Source organism: Leptopilina heterotoma, unplaced genomic scaffold (genome assembly GCF_015476425.1).
Source record: "Leptopilina heterotoma isolate Lh14 unplaced genomic scaffold, ASM1547642v1 Lhet_362, whole genome shotgun sequence".
Taxonomy (NCBI): domain Eukaryota; kingdom Metazoa; phylum Arthropoda; class Insecta; order Hymenoptera; family Figitidae; genus Leptopilina; species Leptopilina heterotoma.
Window position 1 is genome coordinate 1012501 of NW_025111043.1, and position 23708 is coordinate 1036208.

General features: G+C 28.8%; 2 protein-coding genes across 3 annotated transcripts in view; one reads left to right on the forward strand and one right to left on the reverse strand.

Annotated features, from left to right (window-relative positions):
• The window catches only part of LOC122505678 (netrin-1-like), a 746647-nt gene that overhangs the window by 193185 nt on the left and 529754 nt on the right, over window positions 1-23708 (reverse strand). The window lies entirely within an intron of this gene.
• LOC122505681 lies at window positions 8949-13869 on the forward strand. The gene is made up of 6 exons (XM_043617463.1): window positions 8949-9517; window positions 10227-10361; window positions 10507-10619; window positions 13023-13188; window positions 13342-13441; window positions 13759-13869. Exons 3-6 carry the CDS (start codon window positions 10605-10607, stop codon window positions 13799-13801), a joined length of 324 nt encoding a protein of 107 aa, XP_043473398.1. The 5' UTR covers window positions 8949-9517; window positions 10227-10361; window positions 10507-10604; the 3' UTR covers window positions 13802-13869.

The following is a 23708-nucleotide window of genomic DNA, read 5'->3' on the forward strand; positions in this document are numbered from 1 at the left end:
GGGCTCATGCTTAAACATTAAAAATAAATATAATTTTATAAATAAATAATTAAAAAAATTGATATTTTTTAATTTTCAATTTTTTTTACTAAACTTCAATGGTTTTTACGTAAAAAAGGTTCTTAACAAATTTAATAAATTTTTAAAAATAAGTGAGTTATAATAAAATGAAAAAAACATGTCAAGAAATTTGCAATGCAAATATCTTGAAAAATAATAAAAATATTTAATTAAAATTTGGTATAGTTGTTTAGGACCCAAAATACTATTAATAAGCAAAATATAAAAAAAATCTGAGACATGAACCTTAACTCTCCTGCGAAATGACCCAAATGTTTTTATGGCAAATATTGCTTCCAGGATGGTTAATCAAGTTCCACACAATATTTTTCCGAAGTCTCTTGACTTGATGTGCTAAATCTGACCTCAGAATTGATCTCGCACGACAGGTTTTAGAAATATTATAACATTATTATGTAAAATAGTCCTTCTTCAGGATATTTCTGAACTCAACATTAAGAGACAATCATAATGTCATCTAAAACATATTGGTCAACAATAATACACCCATCTTTTTGAATTTTGTAAATCTGATGGCAAATTCGTTATCAGCAACCCCTAAAATTTCCGAATAACAATTGACAAGCGAATCCGTTGAGTTTTTAAAACTTCTACCGTCATATTGGATTCGACATTTTTAATTTTATAATTCCGACTTCTAATTCGTAATCGTTGACAAAAAATCTAAAATCCTATACTTAAATATTAAGTGCATGTAATTATTTTATTAATTATTTTTCAAGACTTATCTGATACATTCAGTTCACCCACATAGCACAACATATTCTAGGAACCGTCCAGGAATATTCCATTGGAATATTTGGAATATTCCGCTGGAAGATGATTGGAAGGACCCGGGAATATAGAAAATGTCTACATACCATTGAATGTTCCAAGGCAAGATTCTTGGAATAGCCCTCAAGAAGTTTATGGGAAGACGTATGTAATATTCCAGGAATATTTCAAAGTATTGTCTAGGGAAGATTCAATAAACACATTTCAGGAATATTTAAAAGTACTCTCCTTTAAATATTTAATAGGCACATTCCAGGAATATTTAAAAGCTTTCTCCTTGGAATTTTTAACTTTTACTTGTATTGATTGAATTTAAAATGCAAATAACGATTTCATGTTTTTCAAATATAGAAGTGAATAAAATGATTTTATTAGTTTTATTGTTAAAAAAATTTTCATTTTTACTAAATAGTGAACCTGAAAATTCACTTTCCAGGAATAATTACAACTTACCCTAGTTTAAGGTAAGTATTCGTCAAAAAATGTAAATCTAATAATTTGATACAATAATACAACAAATGTAGCATAAATGAATGTTTTTTTATTGAATAAATAACAGTCGAGAAAATAAGAAAATTGATACATCTTTCTAAAATTAGATGCAGCGTTAACGACGGCGTACATTAAAATTCTTACATAATCTGAGGTAAGTAAAGTTGCATAAAAAACCAATCTTTTTTTTATTTAACATAAAAAAAATCTAATAAAAAATTTTTAATTAACATTATAACACCCCAAATATGAATGAATTCACTCAACGATTATACTATTTAGTTAAGACTAATAGAAGGAATGTGCTAGAGGGATTTGAATTCGACCTTTTTCGCACGGTATTGACCACACTTTAGCAGCTACATCCTCATAAGAAAAAGAATATCGGTTCGTATCAGAACATTTCATGATATGAATATTGAATTCTCTTGAATCTGGTTCATTATACAAGCATTCTTCTGGCAAAAGTCTTTTACTAATCAAACGAATTTTGTTGTTATTTAATTGCACAATGTTTTCAACAGATACAAAAGTATTATCTTTTAATAATACGTACGAATCTTTGCTATTATTGCAGTCAATAACAAATGAGTCGGACTTTATTACATTGTATTGATGTTTTACACCTGAACAGTCATTTGATAATGGTCCACTATTATGTGACACCGTAAAGATTCTTTTTGGGAGAATTGGTGAATCATCGCTTATTTCAGCTGCTTCCTTTTCAGCATATCTTCGAGCTATTTGCTCTAATGGCTTATCTCCTTTTCTTATCATATTTTTAATAGACATCATATAATTTTCGAATCGAAATGCACTATATCTGTCGAAACATCCATATTTTTTTACGTCTAAAGCCACATAAAGTAAATTGTGAACTTTATGATATGTGTTGCTTTCCATATATTTTTTCGAAACCTTGAACAAAATGCTGAAGCATTTCATGCGCACAGTCAATGTTACGGTTTACTTTCAGATGAGTGTCACTTACCGAAATAGTAGCCGCTGAATGTAGTAATATAAAATTATCATACATGTCTTTTCTCAGTACGTTTTTCAATACAACAGGTCCTGCATACAGCAAGAAAGTACGAAATTCCGTCGCCTTCCAGTATTTATATTCTAACAATGTTCTTGGCTTTCTGGCAAATTCTTTGGGCAAACTTTTACGAAGAGCCAGTAGTCTCTTACTTATTCTAATCATTTGAAATTCACGTAATCGACCTTTTGAGGGACCTTTCAACCACAAACTAATAAACTTTTTAACAACTCTAATAGAAGGAGGTGCATATAGTCTAGAGGTACAGAAGTTATCCTTCCGAATTTAGGGATTTTATTTAAAATAGATTTTTCATTTAAATCGTTGTATAGGTTACGAGCGAATTTTTTATCATTTTTCAAAAGAAAAGGCCCTATTCCCGGAAAACACACTATTCCGCTTCGTTTACTGTTTTTTCTTTTATTTTGATTTACAACATACTCTCCTTCAATTTCACATTTAGGGCAGCTATATTAACCAGTATGACCTTTTTAAAACAGTACAAAAGACTTTGCAGGGGCATCACAAATTAATCCTTCGAAACTAAACTTAACATTGCTTTCTGGAAAATCATTTTTGCTGAGTTTTATTGCTTCTTCCACGAAAAATTTCAGAAATTCATTTGCGTTTGCAGGTTTGCTAGGTCCATAAAAAGCACCGATAGGATAAACATTTTTCCCATTTAAATCGGAACATAATATGAGCCAAAATCCTTTGCCTGTCGATTTAAATATTGGTAATCCGTCAATATTTTGAAGTAATTTAATGTGATCTATTTTTTCAGATTTACGTTTAAATTCCCTGAGAATCCCTTTTAATGCCCTTTTCAGTCCAAAATGATAGTACTGACCGCCCTCCATTTCAGTGATAGTAGTGTTTCTCGGTGTACCCATCAAAGTTCTCGCATCTAGTGGTAACTCTTCATTCGTGAAACATTTTAGAATTAAAAGTAACGCTGTCAACGCAACAAAGCTAATACGAAATTTAATTGCCCAAAACTGTAATGCACTTTTTAATCTACTTTTACAACTTTTAGTATTAATTCCGTGGTCGATAGGATAAATTTCACGATAATTTTCGCTAACGTCATATTATAAAGTATCGTCAAAAGATTTGTCATCCACGTCTGAAAATGAATAGTCCGTGCTCTCTTTTTGATCATCGGTTATCGATCCTTCATTACTTTCATCAGAATAAAAAGATTGCGTATCAGAATATGTATATTCGTGATTGTTATAACTTTCAAAATGTTCATCGCAAGCCTCATCCGAAGGCACTGTTTATGGTGTATAATTTCAACCATTTCTGCATCTGTATTTGTCTTTGGAATAGTTTCATCGATTTGCTCAATATCTGGAGAAGAACTAGCAATATTTCTAGTCGAAGGTACTTCTTCGTTATGTGAATCGAAAATTGACTTTATATCCTGATTAATTCGCTTTTGTAATATACGATTAAACTGTTTTTTTGAATAGCCGGATACCGTTAATTTTTTCATTATTTTACCCATTGTCTTCAAAGCAATTTGTGATTTGTTTCCTAAAAAGCGAAAAATAAATAAGAATAAAACAGTTTTAGGAAATTATTAAAATACGTTAAATATGTCCCTACGACATCTCCCGATATCTTTAGTTCATTTTATAAATTTTATACAATTTTCGAGAACTAGTGGATCTTAAAAATATGCAATAAAAAGGAGGTACGGAATTACCAGGACCGCTCATTATTTAAAAAAGTAATAATATGAAAAAAAAGGTATGAAAATAGTTTCAACTAAAAATGAATTGAATCCATAAAATAGTATTAAAAGAAGTAAAAAATTGATTTTTTGTTTAATGTTAGTATTCATTCATTATTATTTTAGAAAATAATCAAATTTTTTATCTGATTGCAACAAAAATTATTCCAAAAATTCTATTTTTTAAAGTAACGTGTTTATTATGCATTTAACATTATTTTTACTTTTCTACAATGACTAACTTATTTTATTATTATATTGAAAAAAAGCTTTTACTTATAATTTCACAATACAGAAAGATCTATTATAATTGGTAAACTTTAAATTAATTCAGATAATATTAAAAATTTTTCTGAAAGTCCTAATCGACTGGATTTTAAACTCACTCCTTTCATTACTAGAGCATGACTTCGTGTTAATGTTTGATAATTTAATAAAACTTACTTGTTATCATAAATATTTTTACGACATTCCAGGCCTTCACAATTTTATTCTCCTTCAGGCAATGATAGGTTCTCCGTCAACATTAGTGTCAATTTTTAATTTTTTATTGAAGTGGAATAGAGGAAGGTAACAATATAATTTTATAATTGTTATAGTGTTTAATTTGAAAAATTCAGCAACAGAAAAAGTAACAATTTAAATGCTGCAAATATATAAATTCAAATAACTAATGTATTTAATCAATAAAATTTTATGTTTAAAATAAATTCATGTGTTTATATTTTATGCAAATTCGATTAATACACAGAGAAACTTTTTCTTCTAATATTAAATATAGAAGGAGTTTACACCGTAAGCCTTAAATATAAGCCTCCGCGCGCATAAACGGATATACCTCCAGGAGCATATATTTGCGCCTGCGCGAACACGTGGTCAAGGCAAACTCTTTCACAACACAGCTGCAGGCAAACACTTTGCGCAGACGCAAGTATATATCAGTTTTCTTTTTTTGCCACGGTAACCAAACTCTTTTCTTTTATTTACGCGCAGTAAACATAAGCTAATACTTCAGTTCTGACACTAATGACAAAATGTTAACTTTGTCCCACCACCGATGGTGTTTGTTACATAATAAATTAATAAATGCATCCTTTGAAGCTACTGCATTAAGAAAAATGCTTGGAATAAAATAACTACAAGAACAAAATAACTATGGCATACATTTACATACATTTACCTACAGTTACAGTGACATACACTAATGCCATCTACCATCAGATCCAAGTATCACTATCGTCTCTATAAGTATCTATAGACAATTAATTTGTTGTGTTTCTTTTTAATTCATGGCTTCCGAACTTTGCAAAAATTATTATTTTCTTTCTAAAACAACATACTAATTTTCGTTAGTTTCCTTATAAAGAACTGTAAAATACATACTGAATGAGCGTATTTGATAGTCTCAATAGCAATTTCTATAACCTATGTCGTCTTTCCCTTGAATCTAACCTAACATACTAAAATGTCTCACCAGTTTTAAGAATTAGTGGTAATAAAAGTTTCTCCGTGTAGATAAATGTTTAGTTAATCAATTTTGAAATTTATTATACCTTTACATAATCAACATTTTTCTACATTCAAAGGAAACTTGAAAATAATTTTTTGTTTCATTAGTTAAAAAAATCTATGTATATGTTTTAATAAAAAACAAAACCTCTCATTATTTATTTATAGATCAGTTTTTTAATATCGTAGTATTTCTTAACATGAAAAGAAAAATAATTTTTTTTGACATTTATTTTGTCAAATAAAAAAATTAAAACATTTGAAAAAACGTAACCATGAATTGATTTATTAACCCTCCTGCGCATAAAGGAATTTTTCAAAAAGTTATTGAATTTTCTTGCAATTCGGTATATGGGGGTTTTTCGGGTCGCTGATTACGAATCTAAATTCCATTTTTAAAAATTCAAAATGGCGGATCCAATATGGCGGTCGAATTTTTCAAAAAGTTATTGAATTTTCTTGCAATTTGGTATATGGGGGTTTTCGGGGTCGCTAATTACGAATCTGAAGTCCGTTTTTGAAAATTCAAAATGGCGGATCTAATATGGCTGACTAATTATCAAAAAAATATTTAATTTTTTTTGCAATCCGGTATATGGGGGTTTTCGGGGTCACTGATTACGAATATGAAGTCCGTTTTTAAAAATTCAAAATGTCAGATCTAATATAGCTGTCTAATTTTGAAAAAATTGTTTAATTTGTCTTTACATTAGAATGTGCAGTTGCTAAATTCCCACTTTATTACCAGTGAAATTTTACTGATTAAAATTTAGAAAGTGCATTTGGAGTTCTATCTAAAACTGCATGATTTAAATTCTATTGATTTTCAAGAACTGACTTTTCAGAATTTCATTCCGTGAAAGTTTACTTTAATTTTGTAAAAGTTGTTCAAATTTTGGTGGTTTCAATAAAATATTTAGATAAACTAGTTCAAAATATTATTAAAAAATTGTTAATATAAATATTATTATTGTTATTTACTAGCTTTTTACATAATGCACATGGATGATACAGTTTTTACCTAATTTTATAATTAGATGAGGTTTATAAGAACACCGATAGAAAAAAGGAAATTTTAATAACTTTTAATATTTTGCACTCGCTGTAAACAAATTTGGTAAATAATAAGAATTATTTGTTTAAAATTTTAAAAGTTAGTAAATACTAATAAAATTATTTGTCTAAAAATTGTTCGTACAATTTTATTCATATTTTTATTAGTAATTATATAAAGTACAATAAATTGCAAAATTAAGAAAAAAATGTATTATTCTAGGCTCACTATAAACGAAGTTTGTAAATAACAATATAGTTAACCTTCACACTACCAACGATTTTTGTTTGTTTTTTTACCAAAAACGATTAAAATTCATCAAAGTTTTTCCATATAATTATCTGTTAATAAAATTAATGTATTTTAATAATGTTATTATGCATAAATTGCATTTGTTTAAACAATTTAATATTGCAAAATCATATAATTTTAAATAAACAGAGAGATTATAGCAAATATTTGACAACTTTTCATGTTTTCTTAGCTTTATTTAGAATTAAATCAATAAGTTAAAGACAATATTTACTGAAACCAGTCATAAGTATTATTAAAAAATTGTAATATTTTAATCACATAAGGATTAGAAAATTGCAAAATTAGAAAAGACTGCAACTTTTAAGGTGCTTTATGTAAAAAGTTGGTAAATAACAAAAATTGTTTAAATAATAATTCAATTTTTCTTCTTTATCTGTAATTATATAGATTTCAGTAAATTGAAAAATAAGGAAAAAATTGCAACTTTCAAGGTGCATTCTGTAAAAAGTTGGTAAATAACAACAATAATTTGTTTAAAAATTGTTTAAATAATAATTCAATTTTTATTCTTTATCTGTAATTATATAGATTTTAGTAAATGGCAAAATTAGGAAAAAATTGCAACTTTCAAGGTGCATTCTGTAAAAAGTTGGTAAATAACAACAATAATTTGTTTAAAAATTGTTTGAATATTAATTCAATTTTTATTCTCTATCTGTAATTATATAGATTTAAGTAAATTGCAAAATTTGAAAAAAATTGCAGAAAAAAATTGCAACTTTCAAGGTGCATTCTGTAAAATGTTGGTAAATAACAACAATAATTTGTTTAAAAATTGTTTAAATAATAATTCAATTTTTATTCTTTATCTGTAATTATATAGATTTAAGTAAATTGCAACCCCCATATACCGAATTGCAAAAAAATTAAATATTTTTTTGAAAATTAGTCCGCCATATTGGATCTGACATTTTGAATTTTCAAAAACGGACTTCAGATTCGTAATCAGCGACACCGAAAACCCCCATATACCAAATTGCAAGAAAATCCAATAACTTTTTAAAAATTTGGCCGCCATATTGGATCCGCCATTTTGAATTTTTAAAAATGGACTTCAGATTCGTAATCAGCGACCCAAAAGACCTCCGTTTACTAAATTGCAGGAAAATCTATTGTTGTGAAAAATGTATGCATTTGGTAACTACTGTTCGGGTAAAAACTCATTCTCAGAAGGGTTAAACAAAAGAGAACTGAAAGAGAAGTCTAATTTTTTCTGTCAACTAGATAACAAACAGACATTTTTTCTCTTTTTGCGGAGACCTTTTGAAGTTGAGAAAGTTAAGCATATTATGGAAAAGCAAGATGACAAAATTGAAACATTAATCACTTACTATCATTAAAAATTATTAATATTGATTTTTTTATATAAAAATATAGTTTTTTAAGGCTTCATTTTAATCAAAAAATTTAAGTATTTACATATTTAAAAAGAATCGTAGGGTATAAAAATTAAAAATAAATTAATTACTAAACAATTGATACCAAGTTAATATAAAAGTGTTAAATTTTTACTAATATTTGCAGCAATTTAGTGGATGATTTTTCGGCTTTTTCTGTCGTTGAGTTTAGTAAAGGAATAGGAGTAATTAAGGTAGTTCTCCGGCTGCTACTCTTGTAAAAATTGATTTTCGATAGATTTTCTTCTAATTTTGAGAAAATGTTTCTTTGGGTGCCCTTTAAATGTGGTAAAAATTTAAAAACCCTTTGCCATGTCAAAGAACGAGATATTATGGTTGACATTTTTTATTTTTAACATAATCGCATGTAAAAGTGAAAGTTTGAACTTGAATAACTCAAAATTTAGCATCGCAAAGGGGTTTGAAATTTTTACCACATTTAAAAGTCACCCGAAGAATCATTTTCTCAAAATTTGAAGAAAATCTATCGAAAATCAATTTTTACAAGAGTAGCAGCCGGAGAAATACCTTAAAACGAATTGGGGAATTTTTAACAAGAAAAATGAAATGACTGCCAGTTATTTTCCTTCATTTCGATACGAAAAGGAATTTTTAAAAATTATTCATAATAATGAAAAACCAACCGGTGAGTGGGCGGATAAAAATGGTGAACCCTGGAAAGTTATAAAAGTTTTGCGACAAGCAGGTAATTTTTATGTTACTTTTTCGCAAAATATTAATAAATCAAAAGTTTTTAGATTGATAAAGAATTCTATGTTTCAGACACTTACGACAAAGCAAAAAAGGCAATGTCTCTATTATTGGAATTGTCTGAATTAAACACCGATGACAATGTCAACATGGAAAGATTAAAAAAACCAGACACGCTCGAAACGTAGAAAAGAAAGCAAACAGGGAAAATAAGGAAAAGACTAGTCTTGAAAAATCAAAATCTGTAAGGAAAATTTCGTTCACCCAATGCACTTCTAATGATGCGACTAACGTGCAAAAGTCTACTGGACATAAGAAACAAGATGAAGGTGAAGATTTAATGGTTCAGGAATCGGATATCGATTTGGAAGAGATTGAGGAACAACTTATGCCACTACAACAAAGAGGTTAAAATGCAAAAGTTTTTTTATTTTCCATTCGTCAATCTAGCTGGAATATTTTTCTATTTTTTGAAGTAAAATAATATTATAACTCAAAATGGAAAGTAGTTATTTTTAAAAAGTAATTCTTCTTTTCTTAATTCTTTGTATCTTCATTTCATTAATTTAACGTCTTGAAAAATTAATTTTTTTTGTAAAAAATAAAATAATTTCACTTTAAATAAAACTCATAGTAACCCACGAAAAATAATATTCAGTAAATTTCTGGTATATTCTCAATTTTTACTAGGAAATCTTCCGGAAATTTTTGTATAAAATTTGTTATCAATTCTAGAAATTTTCCAGAAATCCGCAAAAGTTTGTCGACGGTTTCTCAGAAAAAATTTAGAAATCTGTTACAAATATTTTCTAAAAATCTAAAAATCATACACGGAGAGAAAAAACAAGGCTTTTCCCTGTGACTTCAATTCATGCCTTTTTCAGGTAGGAGTTTCACCGGATTTCCCGATGAATTTCTTGCGTTTAGCGGTTAGGCCATGCCTTAGTCCTATTGGCCTTAGCTCGTTGCAAGAATCTCACCGGGAAAACCCGTGAGCGTCCTGCATTTTTACTGTGATAATTTTCACGCGTTAAATGCATATTTTTTCATGGGGAAAAGCCTTGTTTTTTCTCTCCGTGTAGGAATGTTAAAATAAAATTAAAATTTTCTTTATAGCCTCAAAAAGCAAAGAAAGGACCACTCCTGTACCTGAAACTAAAAATAAGGTCAACGGTGTTTTCAGGGATAAAACAGATAGCGAAATGGAAATAGAAGAGATCGAGAGGCAACGTCTACATTTAGAACAAGAAGGTTAATTTTTTAAATTTTCTTCACTTTTCATTCCATTCATGATTTAAATTTTTTTTTAAATAATAAGAAAAAATAATTAAATTTTATGTTTACATTAAAAATGAAATCAAAATTTTTAATAAAGTTACATTTCTCATATAAACAGCTTCGATGCGATGGATCAAAGGTAACCTGCTGCTGCGCATGAGAATATGATGTCTAACACGCGTAGAAGTTCATCAAAAATATTCGTTGATTCACCTGATGTTCTCCGGGGTTGTAAGTTAATCGTAACTTTTATATTTAAATTTCATCTAAAATACCTAATAATAATAACCACAAAAAATAAAAATATTCTTATTATTATTACTATTAATATTAGTGTAAAAAATTTAGTAACTGGTTTAAATAATTATGTGGAAAATATGGATTATAATTTGAGTAACACTTAACATTGAATAGTGAGTCCGTACGAGATATTAATGTTAAAGAAGTCAAATGCAATGGGGTTAATGTTGGAGTCATTCTGCAAAAGAGGTTCTAACAGTTTTGTCATTGAAGAAACAGTATCAGAAATTCGTGGGGAGGGAAAAGTATTAGAAATTTTTCCTGACAAAACAGCTGCGGAGGTTATGAAAATCGAGAATAAATTGAAAGATAAAAGTTTTTTATCACAAGTGGTATACATATATTCTTTTAACCCTCACGGGCTCGAGCCGGGTCCCTCGGACCCGAAGGAAAGTTTTTTTGATTTACTTCCGGTTAAGAAAATATTATTGGAAAATCAACTTCACATTAGGCTTGGGGACGTAAAAACACACATTTTTCATCAATATAAACAATTTTTTATTTATAAAATACTCTTGTAAATTACCTTTTAAGTCGAACATACGTAAGGGCTCAAGCCGGGTCCGAGGGACCCGGCGTATGAAAAAAAGTTTAAAAATTTTCAGTTTTTATGCAATATTGGATTTATTTATGGTTTTTTTATCAACAACTGCCATAATAAGTGATAACATATGCTTAATACACCAGTAAATTTAATAGAACAAAAAATACAAATTAGAAAAATCTTGCTTGATAAGTATGTAGTTCGATTTATTCAAAATGACTCATTAAATTTATTAAACAAATTTTAGTTATAACTTGATTACTTTTTAATATTTAAAATTTTTTATGCAATTATATTATTAAAATTGTATTAAATATGGAAAATATGGAGCACTTTGCTATTAAATTTTATTTTTTATTGCATTGAAACATCCGGGTCCCTCGGACCCACCTTGTGCGCGCATTTCAAAAATCGAACTCGAGCCTGTGAGGGTTAATAAAATCTTAACTAAAAATAGAGGGGGTAATTTATCAGTTTTTTATGTGTTATTTAAAATCTGTCATTTGACTTAATATTTCCATCTTATTTACTATAAATAATAAATAATTATATAAATAACATATTTACATATTTGTGGCATTCCACCTCAAGTGATCCGGGCATAATTTGGAATGTTTGGGATCAGGTTAAAAGTTTGTATAAACAGTAGTCCTATTAGATACAATTAAAAATACAAAATATTATTAATTTATTTAAACAAATGTAAAAACTGGAGGGGGTCAAAGTTTAAATTTTTGATCTTACATGGAATATTTGAAAAATTTGTAGTTTCTTTAAAAGAAAACGAAAAGATGTTTTCTATTTTGGGATTTTTTGCTGTTTTCCAACACTTTCTAATGGTGTAAACAAATTTTAAAAAAATAAATTTTTTGACCTTGAAAAATTAAATTAAAAAATAAAATTTCATTTTTTTATGAAATGGACATTTTTTATTTAAAAAAAAATTTTTTTTTCATAAAGGTGAGGTTTTTTCCTAAAAAAAATATGTAGGTCAAAACGTGGGACAAGAACTTTTAACTGGTCAAAATAAACATTTACTTCTGCAGTACACCTCCGCTGCGCGTTGTTAGGCTGTATATTGTTTATAACAACTGAAATAAATTATTTTATGCTTTATGAATTATCTGGTGGTCATATTGGATAAATTTAAATTGATTTAGATCATGTGCAGCAACGGAATAAGAAAATAAATGTCCTTTTTTAAAAAAGTGTATTAATTTGTTAACTTTAATTAAAAAAAAATTATAAACAATTAAAATCTCAAAAATCGGCTTCGAGGGATGTATTAAGAATTTATTCCCCTTTAATTTAAAACAGAGAACATTCAAATCGGTTAAAAATTGTAAGCTGTAGACATTTTTTAACAGTAAATTGTAAAAAAAATTCCACTGTGGGCCGGTGCACTGCAGAAGTAAATGCTTATTTTGACCAGTTAAAAGTTCTTGTCCCACGTTTTGACCTACACATTTTTTTTAGGAAAAAACCTCACCTTTATGAAAAAAATTTTTTTTTTTAAATAAAAAATGTCCATTTGATAAAAAAATGAAATTTTATTTTTTAATTTAATTTTTCAAGGTCAAAAATTTTTTTTTTTTTAAATTTGTTTACACTATTAGAAAGTGTTGGAAAACAGCAAAAAATCCCAAAATAGAAAACATATTTTCGTTTTGTTTCAAAGAAACTACAAATTTTTCAAACATTCCAGGTAAATTTGACCCCCGGATCACTTGACGTGGAATGCCTCATTTATTAATATAAATAATTAAATATAAATAATTTATTCTCATTAGGTGAGTGAGGTTAAAAATCTAGGAAAAGTAAGGACCCTTCAATTGACAGTTTGCAGCATAATGGATTTTCTTCTTACATATTCCGCAGGAAAAGGGTTTTCATTTAAAGGGAAATCTAAAGAAAAAAGCGGATTCCAACAACTTTGTTTATACAAGGTTATAAGTCGTAAGTATTAATACTTTTTTCTTTCAGTACTTTGTTTTATCTAAAATTTTTTTTTCAATAGAAGCGAATCTTTAAATATTTCATTTTAAAATATGTTTCATCGTAAAATATTTTAGCTGGATACTTAATGATATTTTTAACTTTATTTTATAGACTGCACAAAAAAAATGTTTCCAAGAGCAACAGTAGCTGAAATCGACAAATCCACTGAAGATTGGCTAATAGCTTGTACAAAACGTGAAAAACGTCGTCAGTACGTGCGATAATTTTCTTCAACATAATGAAATACGGCATATCACTCACACTTATCCATTATTTTTTATCACTTTTCAAATATCATTCTTTCTTTACAATCAATTTAAATTTTTAAAAATTGATCGTTGAAATTTCACCGGTTTTTCACTTTAATTATTACTATTTTGCGCATTTTAACTGCTAAAACACAAATTTTTTAAAAATACATTGTTTATGCTTATTTACTTAATCGTTTTTAAAACTTTGCATTTTAAAGGATAATATATATTTTTATTATTGATTGATGAATTCATAGATTGCTATAACTAATTACAGAAATTATTTGTTTAAAACATTGCGTTTTGCTTCACAACTATAAGCAAAAAATTAAAGGAAACTGAATCCGCCATGCAGATTAATTTAGATGACGAAGAAAATAAAAATGATGGTGAACTAGAAGATAATATAGATTCAGATGCCGAAAATAGAAATTAAAAAAAGCGAAGATTTGAAACATTTAATTATATTTAGAAATTTAAAATTTTAATAGAAACAATGGTAATGATATATATACGGTCATATTGATAAAAGATATAGGGGAGGATGGGGCAAGGATAGTTAGGTAAGACCTTTTCGGATCTAGCGGCCAAACTTGATTATGTATCTGCAAATGAAAAGTATTTTTGGAAAGCCTGGTTATTTGGCTATAATTTTGCTGTACATTATTTTACTGTAGACTCAAATCCCTACGAGATATGAATGAAAAAGTAAACAAAAAATTTTAACTATCCTTGCCCCAGTACCGGGGCAAGGATAGTTAAAAGAATTCGAATGCCAAAAATGTTATAGAAAATCAGTAAATTTTTGTTTTTTTTTATTTTACTGGTTTTAGACTATTCAATATTGATATCCCAAGTATTAAAAATATGTATGGAACATTTTCTGAATTGCAATTATTATATTAAAATTCATCTGAACTAGAATCAGAAGTTTAAACAATTTTTTTCAGACGACCACCAATTTCTTGGTCATAAGCTTCGTTTTCCGTATATAATTACGAACCATTATGTATATCAACCTAAAAAGAACAATTAAACACTTTTTTAAAATTTTCAATGGTATTAACACGCTTTTACCGTGCCGTATTATCTCTAACTATCCTTGCCCCATGAGTCCATATTTCAGTTTTTTCTAAATTTTAAGGAACGACGTGAATTAATTTGAAAATAAATACGATATTCGTGTTCAGCAGGAAATTCCACTCCGGAAAACATTTTACGTAAAAAATATTCTGAAATTCTAATGTAGAAAACAATATGATAAACATTACGTTGACATTTTAGCAAAACAGACTTTTTTCAAAAATAATCTCCCAACTTCGCAAATGGCGACAGATTGACTTGCAATTTTTACAATCATATTTTGGTGTTAAAACGCGAATATACTATGAATTACGCGATTTTTGAGCAAGCCGTCTAAGCATAACAGCAACTAACTATCCTTGCCCCATCCTCCCCTATAGTTCTGATAAACTATAGACTAAGAAATTATTGTTAATTACGTTTAAAACTGTTAAACTTTTTCTGCAAAATATAAGCTTAAATAAAATTATACTTATAACAAAACCAGGTAAAATCTTATTTTTTTACTATTCAACTATATTATTTACGTTGGACAAAAATAATGTTTGGAAACGCTTACATGAGAAAAGTGGAACTATTTTAAACTTATTTTTTCCAAAAAAATAACTGTTGGAAAATTTACTGATTATTAAATAAATATAAACCACGCGAAATGAAAAAGTCGAAATTAAAAAAAATATTTTTATATATTATCTGGATACCTTTTCACAACATAAAAACATTTCTTTGAAATCTCTTTCAAAGAATAATTAAAAACAACATTTCGTACGAATTTACTCTGTATAATCCTATTCAATATTTCAAAGAGAAAACTTTTAAATATTTTTGGAATGTGTCCATTAAATATTCCAGGTTAAATAATTGTTGATACTTCTAAAATGAGCCTATTTAATCTTCTAGCGAGAATTTTTCGAAACGATACTGGAATATTCCTAATACTTCTTACAATCAAATTTTCAAAAAATATTCCAGGAACCTTACTTTGGAACCTTACAATTAAATTTTCGAGAAATATCCCAGGAACCTTACATTGGAACATTATAATGTAAATGGACATTCATTGTATTCCCAGGACCTTCCAGGTATCTTTCTGTGGAATATACCAAATATTCCAAAGGAATATTCCTGGAAGGTTCCTGGAATATGTTGTGCTATGTGGGCACAAATCTTGATAAATTCACAGGCATTAAACACTTTAAATGACAATATCTCAGAACTAAATAAACATTTTTCATGTTTCTGAAGGTTTTTAAAGGAAAAAAATAGTAGCATTAGAACTTTTAGAAACAAAATTTTATCTTAATATAATAATCTTAAAACTTCAAAAATGTCCGAGAAAACGTTTTTTTCACGTTCAGATTAAAATATCGCAAAAAGATGACGTGCTGGGTCGTTCTGAGATTCGCTAAAATATACTTATACTAAAATATATTTCTTGAATTAAGGAAACGAATGTCTTTTACGGTTAATGCTACATATAACATATTTTGGGTTCTTCAAGTTCCTTACAGATTGCATGGAAGCTTTCAGCAAGTTTGTGACAAATCTACCTAATCTTTCATGTCGACATTGGGTGGGACTTTAAAAGCTTGCCGCAAGCTTGCTAAAAGATTAGGTGCTATCTGAGCGACTTTCGTTATTAGCGAATTTAAGAATACCAACATTAAAAAAGGAAGCACAGAGGTCTATGCTCCCTTTACAGTAGGTAGCACAGCTTCTTTTCCTTAGATGATTAGTGGAGGTCAAGATTTAACACATCGGCAGACATAACTTCTACCACAAAAGGGAGATCTCCATCTTCAAACGAAAACTTTACGAGCATGGACTCCAATATCCTGTCGTAGATGACAAGAAGAAATGTTTTACAAACTTTCTTTACTCGAAAATTGATGGAGCGAATCTTGTTCGGTTGGCAAATTTCACGTGCTCACAGAAAAGTTTTTGTTCTAAAAACTTGTTTAGAGCGTTATTCCTGTCCGCTTATAATAACACTTTCGATTTAAAGACTACTAATATTGTTACTAACGTTACAACATTACATACATAACGTTATTGATATTCATGTAACATTCAATGATTTCATATTTTACGAGAAAAAAATTTCACAATGTGGGAATCGAACCCTGAACCTTATGTGCAGGTTAAGGTTATAATGCGCAGGCATTATAATAAATGCCATCCTCATCAGGCTAAATTCATTAAAATAAAAAACACTTCAATATTTATAAAGCACCTAATTTGTTGAAACATAAAACACGTCCTAACTCGATACAAATATCAAGAAACACTTCTCTGTAATTTTCAGGGATTTTTAAAGACTTTATAAACTTTCATTTAAATATTATATTTTTTGAAAAAATTTTACGGACTTCGAGTAAAAAAAATGGTAAAAATTATTGTTTACATAAATTAATGAAGAAAATGAATTATTTATTTTTCAATAAAATATTATTAAAATTCAATCATTTTCTTACAATTTTCATATTGGACACTTTTTTAAACTATTGTAGATTTCGAAATAAAAATTGGTGAAAAAAGTGACTCAAAAATTTAAATAACAATTTCTTGAAAAATAATTGACATTTTGCAAAACTATTTTCACAACTTATAAATGATCTGTAATGCAAAGAAAAATAGCAAAGTATGAGGATACTCTGAGATTAAAAGTTTGCCCTAAAGTTCTAACTTCTAAACATCAGAATATGGAATTTTGCGCATCATTTTCAGGTTTAAAAGAGGTTTAAAAAGAGGGTCAAAATAGGGTCTAAATTTTGACTCAGGCTTTTTCCATAAAATTTGTCGAGTTAATTTAACCAATAATTTTACGAGAATTTAAAATTCTATTTATTTCTGTGTCACAAAACAATAAACCATAAATTGAATTGAAATTGGATTGAAATAATTCAAACTCTGTATGGTGAAGTAGAAATTATCCAATACTTTTGAATGCCATTTCTGTCCAATACTTTTCTATACCATGATAGGACCACGTTTCGTCTAAAAATGAATGCTATTCAATTTTTTTTTTAATTTTTAACAAAGACAAAATTTTTTTCTGAATGCTTTCCAATCCCATCCGAAATTATTACAGCCTGTCATTATATCACTTTTCAATTTTTCATTGGAACCGCGTTTCTGCATGCATTCAAGCAATCTTCTGGATTTTTGTAATTTATAAGATACATACAGTGGCAGATTTTGTAAAAAGTGTTTGTGTTCAAAGAAAAACTTGCTGAAAAATTGATTGTTTACCAATTTAACGTCATTTAAACGAGTCAGGGCCGTTATTCTGTTAGACAATAAATCATAACCTAAAAATTTCAGAGACCTTTAAACACTTTTAACCCTCTTAACTGATAATTTAATAATTATTCCTTTTTAAAATAGCAAATAAATTCATGAGTGCAGTTATTTGAAAGTAATTGAACATTCTATATGTCAATAATATTAGTATTATATTATTATACTACTGTCGCGGAATTCAGAAGCATAGGGCAGAAATGGTATTCAAAAGGATAGAATTTTTTTAATGCTTCTTAATCTTTGCTTTCTTACTAGGTATTCAAGAGGATTGATATCGTTACTTTTCATATTGCTCTCACTGGATAGAAAAGTATTGGACAGAAATGGCATTCAAAAGAATAGAATCTTTTTAATACTTTTCAATTTTTCGTTTCTTACTGGGTACTATTGCTATATTTCTGATTACAAATGACTGTTGTAAAGTGAAAAAAGAAAATTTCTATTTTTAGGGTTCCGTACGTACACCTACGGTGTACCGACGGAACCCTATTGGTGAGACTTTTGTGTCCATAGCCAAATCGTACCCCCCCCCCCCTAGCGGCTAAACTATTTGACCTGAAGAGCTCAAATTTAGTCCAGATATGTATTTTCACTTGTAGATTACAGGAAAAATATAGCGAATGTGATTGGAGGTGATGGCCATAGCGTTGTCAAGGAAATAACAAGATTTTTGGCCAAAAATGCGTAAAAAGTGACCATTCCCACCCCCTTAACTTCTAAACTATTCGACATGGAGAGCTGAAATTTTGCATGCTGGTGTATTTTTACTTGAATATTACAGGAAAAATATAGAGAATTTGATATGTACACGGAGAGAGAATATATATTAAATTTTGTAAAAATATTTTCAAATTGGGGAAAAAGTGCGACAAAGCGAAATTTTGATATCAAAAAATACTAAACTTTAAAAAAACTTATGTGAAATTTAGTATAATTATATCAAATATCAAGAATATTAATTAAATTCTAATATAACTTTACTAAATTTCACATAAGTTTTTTTAAAGTTTAGTATTTTTTGATATCAAAATTTCGCTTTGTCGCACTTTTTCCCCAATTTGAAAATATTTTTACAAAATTTAATATATATTCTCTCTCCGTGTAATGATGACCATAGCGTTGTCAAGGAAAAACTAAAAAATTTAAAAAAAAAAATTTCTTTTCCCTAACTTTTACATTATTTTACCTAATGAGCTAAAAATTGGTATACTAGTGTATTATTACAGTTTGACGACAAAAAATTTATTTAAGAAACTTTTTGAAAAAATTTTTTTTTTTAATTTTTTTTAGTTAAAACACGTGGCATTAATTATTTTAAGGAAGAGTGAAATTTTGAGAGAATAAATGAGAGATTGTTTTCTTCCTTTAATTTCTTAACTAAAAAGAAAAAAAAATTGGACAAGTGCGAGTTGTCCACAAATATTAAAACAATACTTGCAACATTTATCGGTAATTGGTAGAATTAAAGTAAACAATTAAAAAAATATATTAAAATCATTTGATAAAAAAATAACTAAAAAAAATTAAAGTATTGTATATCTAATATTGTAAACAATAATAAGTAGAGGAAATATATTTGAAAATTTTGTTCCTCTACTTATTATTATTTACAATATTAGATATACGATACTTTAATTTTTTTTAGTTACTTTTTTTATGAAATGATTTTAATATATTTTTTTAATTGTTTACTTTAATTCTACCAATTACCGATAAATGTTGCAAGTATTGTTGAAACATTTTTTTTTAACACACGCACCGAAGGTACAAGATTTCTTGCATACGTATAAAGTGTTACCTTATTTTACAATAGTCCTGTTGTAATGACTACGACAGTCTGTATCACTGATTCCCTTAGACCGTTGCAAATGTGAATAGAATCCAAGATTTCCTTTTAATGTAAACTATTGTAATCACCCTGTAAAAAAAGAAGTATTGAGTGGAGCGTTTAGGAATTGAGTGAAGCTCTGAGCCAATACGGATTCGAGTAAAAACCGTATTGGGACGTTTGACTCAATCTTTTTTTCATCCGCCGAATACGGTCTTATTTTAGCATTAAAATTAAAATCACATCAGCAGAGTACACATTATAAATTGAAAGCACAATTGTCCTGGAATGTAAAAATGCCGATTTCAATAAGAAACAGTGAATATTTGTTAAAAATTGGTAAAAGCAAAGTTTGACAAGCGCGACTGAATTTACCATGTGAATAAATGAAGTGGTAAGTTTAAATGGACTAAAAGAAATCTGCTGTTACCGACAGAAAGTTCCTAGAGAATTGTAAAACAATGAAATTTCATTGTTTTGTTGAATTTACCACAATTCTCTAGGAACTTTCTGTGGGTAAAAGTAGATTTCTTTTAGTCCATTCAAACTTACCACTTCATTTATTCACATGGTAAATTCAGTCGCGCTTGTCAAACTTTGCTTTTACCAACTTTTAACAAATATTCACTGTTTCTTATCGAAATCGGCATTTTCACATTCCAGGACAATTGTGCTTTCAATTTATAATGTGTACGCTGCTCATGTGATTTTAATTTTAATGCTAAAATAAGACCGTATTCGGCGGATGAAAAAAAGATTGAGTCAAACGTCCCAATACGGTTTTTACTCGAATCCGTATTGGCTCAGAGCTTCACTCAATTCCTAAACGCTCCACTCAATACTTCTTTTTTTACTGGGCATAACAAGACTCTGTGTGAACCCAACGGGAAGTTGCCAATGTTAACGATTGGTTCAATAATGGGCCATGCTTGGTACCCAATGGTTTTTTCTTGGCAAAACAATTGGCAACCATCATTGGACCACCAATGGTTTAAACTTGGGATGATCACGCTACTGCCAATGATCGGTAGCCAAGCATCGGGCCAATATTAGTTGCCAAGGAATTGCCAAGGAAACAAAATCGATTTTCAAAAGCTTGATTTTTTATTGGCAGCCAACAAAAAACCAAGGTTTTGAAAATTTATTTTTTTTAATTATTAATTAAAATTTATTTTTCAAAAATTTATATTTAAAAAAAATATATTTTTCAAAAATTTATTTTAAAAAAATATATTTTTTTAAATTAATAGAACATATTAATTTAATTTGTCACCTCTGGTAAAACAAAGATGAAAGACTGATAAATTCCCTCACTTTATATTTTACAGTGGAGGGATAACTGTAAATGTCTTTGCGAGAGAGGAGCAGGTACTTATAGAGTCAGTGAAACAGGTCACAAGCGAGAAGGAATCACTAGCATGCACTCTGGCGGTGCTTGTCGAAAGTGGCCCAACGTTGATTGCCAAGCGCTGTGTCGATAATGTCAGGATATGCATGCGCGCCAGAAAACAGTTCCGACAAGCGCCGCCAGAGTGCATGCTAGTGATTTCTTCTCGCTTGTGACCTGTTTCACTGGCTCTATAAGTACCTGCTCCTCTCTCGCAAAGACATTCACAGTTATCCCTCCACTGTGAGATACGGTGAGGGAATTTTTATCAGTCTTTCACCTTTGTTTTACCAGAGGTGAAAAATTAAATTAATATGTTCTATTAATTTAAAAAAATATATATTTTTGAAAAATATATTTTTTTAAAATAAATTTTTGAAAAATATATTTTTTAAAAATAAATTTTAATTAATAATTAAAAAAAATAAATTTTCAAAACCTTGGTTTTTTGTTGGCTGCTAATAAAAAATCAAGCTTTTGAAAATCGATTTTGTTTCCTTGGCAATTCCTTGGCAACTAATATTGGCCCGATGCTTGGCTACCGATCATTGGCAGTAGCGTGATCATCCCAAGTTTAAACCATTGGTGGTCCAATGATGGTTGCCATTAATGTTCCAATAATGGAACGGAGTTCGCCAAGCATGGCCCATTATTGAACCAATCGTTTACTTCCCATTGGGAATGAGTACAGTTCCCTTTCTGAACCTGTACATCTAATCTATTAATGATTCCAAAAAATAAATTTCAACACGATTAATACAGTGTTTGGATTCATTAAAGTAACTATAGTAATCGCTCCTACTAAATTCTTAATAAATTACATAGTTTTCGTAATCATTACAAAAAGTGGTCACATATATGTGACCACTTTTTCGGATATATCCGAGCTGTAATATAGACTATTGTAATCATTACGAAATAATTTTTCTCCGTGTACTTTCGGGATGTTTATTATTATTGAGAAAATTAAGTTGGTGAATTTTATGGGAAAAAACGTAATCAATTTCGTAGAAATGGCAAAAGATATTATTTTTATAATGAATATAAAAGGTTTATCCAGGAAACTTTTCCGGAGATCAAACTTGTTTTAAAGATGTCATTTTTAGAATATTTTTTCGGCTTATAAATCCTGCCTAATGCGTAAAACTTATTGCCTTCTATACAAATAAAAATATAAAATACTGAAAATGCATTTAGTTCATTTAAAATAAAGCGATCTATTCTAAACAAATGAGACGTTTCATCTTCAATGTTGAGAATTTTTTCCCTAGCCATATATATAAGTCGCCGACACTGATGTATAGGAAGAAACGCATACGCATCAGTGGTGCGGAAGCTCAGGGCAAATACGATCTTACACAGTCGACTCACAAGTTTCACATTCGACGATAACACGAAACAAAAGAGATCTGAAAAGTCGGTTTTCGTTTTTTTCTTAGGGTTCTTTTAGTTTAAATCTCGATAAAGTGTGTGTCTGCTTGGATAAGCTGTTCAAAGATATCTGCAATTTCTCCGATATATATATATATGTATATTGCTATTGAGTCTCACCCGCGAGAATAAAGAGGAACATTTTTTCACACTAAATCCAGGCGAATTTTATCGAGATGAACTTCTGTCTTGAGCGTCTACTTTTTCAAGCGCACGACTCTCTCACTCTCTCTCACGCACACAAACTTCTTTGAAAGATTTCACTTGGAATTAATCTCCAACTTCTTTACAGTCTTGAAAGTGACTGATAAAGAAGAGGTAACATCCCGAATGAAGTAAGGAAATTGGTTTCCGCTATAAGACAATTTTATTCAAAAATTTATTACCCTTCTTTGCCACACTTTTTTTAAATTGAGTACTAAAAATTTCTTGCTTCAAAACCAAATCATAGAATAAACCAATGTTAAAAATAATATTTAGTACACAAATAACCAAAGAACGATGCTGAAAAATGGTCAAAATTTGCCCCCGAAAGGGATTGTAAAAGAAGTAAATGTTTTTATAGATTTTGACCTGCTGAATCCGAAAATCACCCTTAGAAAGTTCTAAACCTTGGGGAAAGGGTTGAAAAACCACCCTTAACTCAGAGACACCGTTTTCAATAAACAACAGTAAAATATGATAAAATTATGTAAATAAGAAACGTTTACACTATAATTTAATAAATTAAGGTAAAACAACCGCATAATTTAAATCACGATTACGACCTTTGCAGTTTAAAAACTACCCCCTCATACATCAACACTTATTCCAAAACCCTAAAAAGTTATAAAACGTCAATATATTGATACATAACAAAGCAATAATTAATCCTTTAAAAATAAACAACGTTTACCACTACTGTAGAAATATCAGCCACCCCTAAATATGTTAAAAAACTACCTCTAAACAACCAAAAACGAAAAAAAACTTAAAGTGTCATGGACTAAGATTCTAATGTTTTTGTTAAAGAGTTATCCCTACCAATAACAAATAAGCAACTATTGTTACATCTACCATTAACTCAACAACCGTTAATCATGGTCAGAAACTACCCCTATATCATCCTTAAAAAATTACCTGCGAAGTTACAAATTAAAAACCAAATTATTTTTCTATTTATGACACTTTAAATAAATGTTTGATATGGTGATAT

Excerpts from the sequence above, each read along its gene's own strand:
- LOC122505681 (XM_043617463.1), top strand. Across the intron at positions 13,189-13,341 it reads TTTATACAAGGTTATAAGTC|ACTGCACAAAAAAAATGTTT; the intron begins GTAAGTATTAAT and ends TTTATTTTATAG. Across the intron at positions 13,442-13,758 it reads AAACGTGAAAAACGTCGTCA|AAATTATTTGTTTAAAACAT; the intron begins GTACGTGCGATA and ends AACTAATTACAG.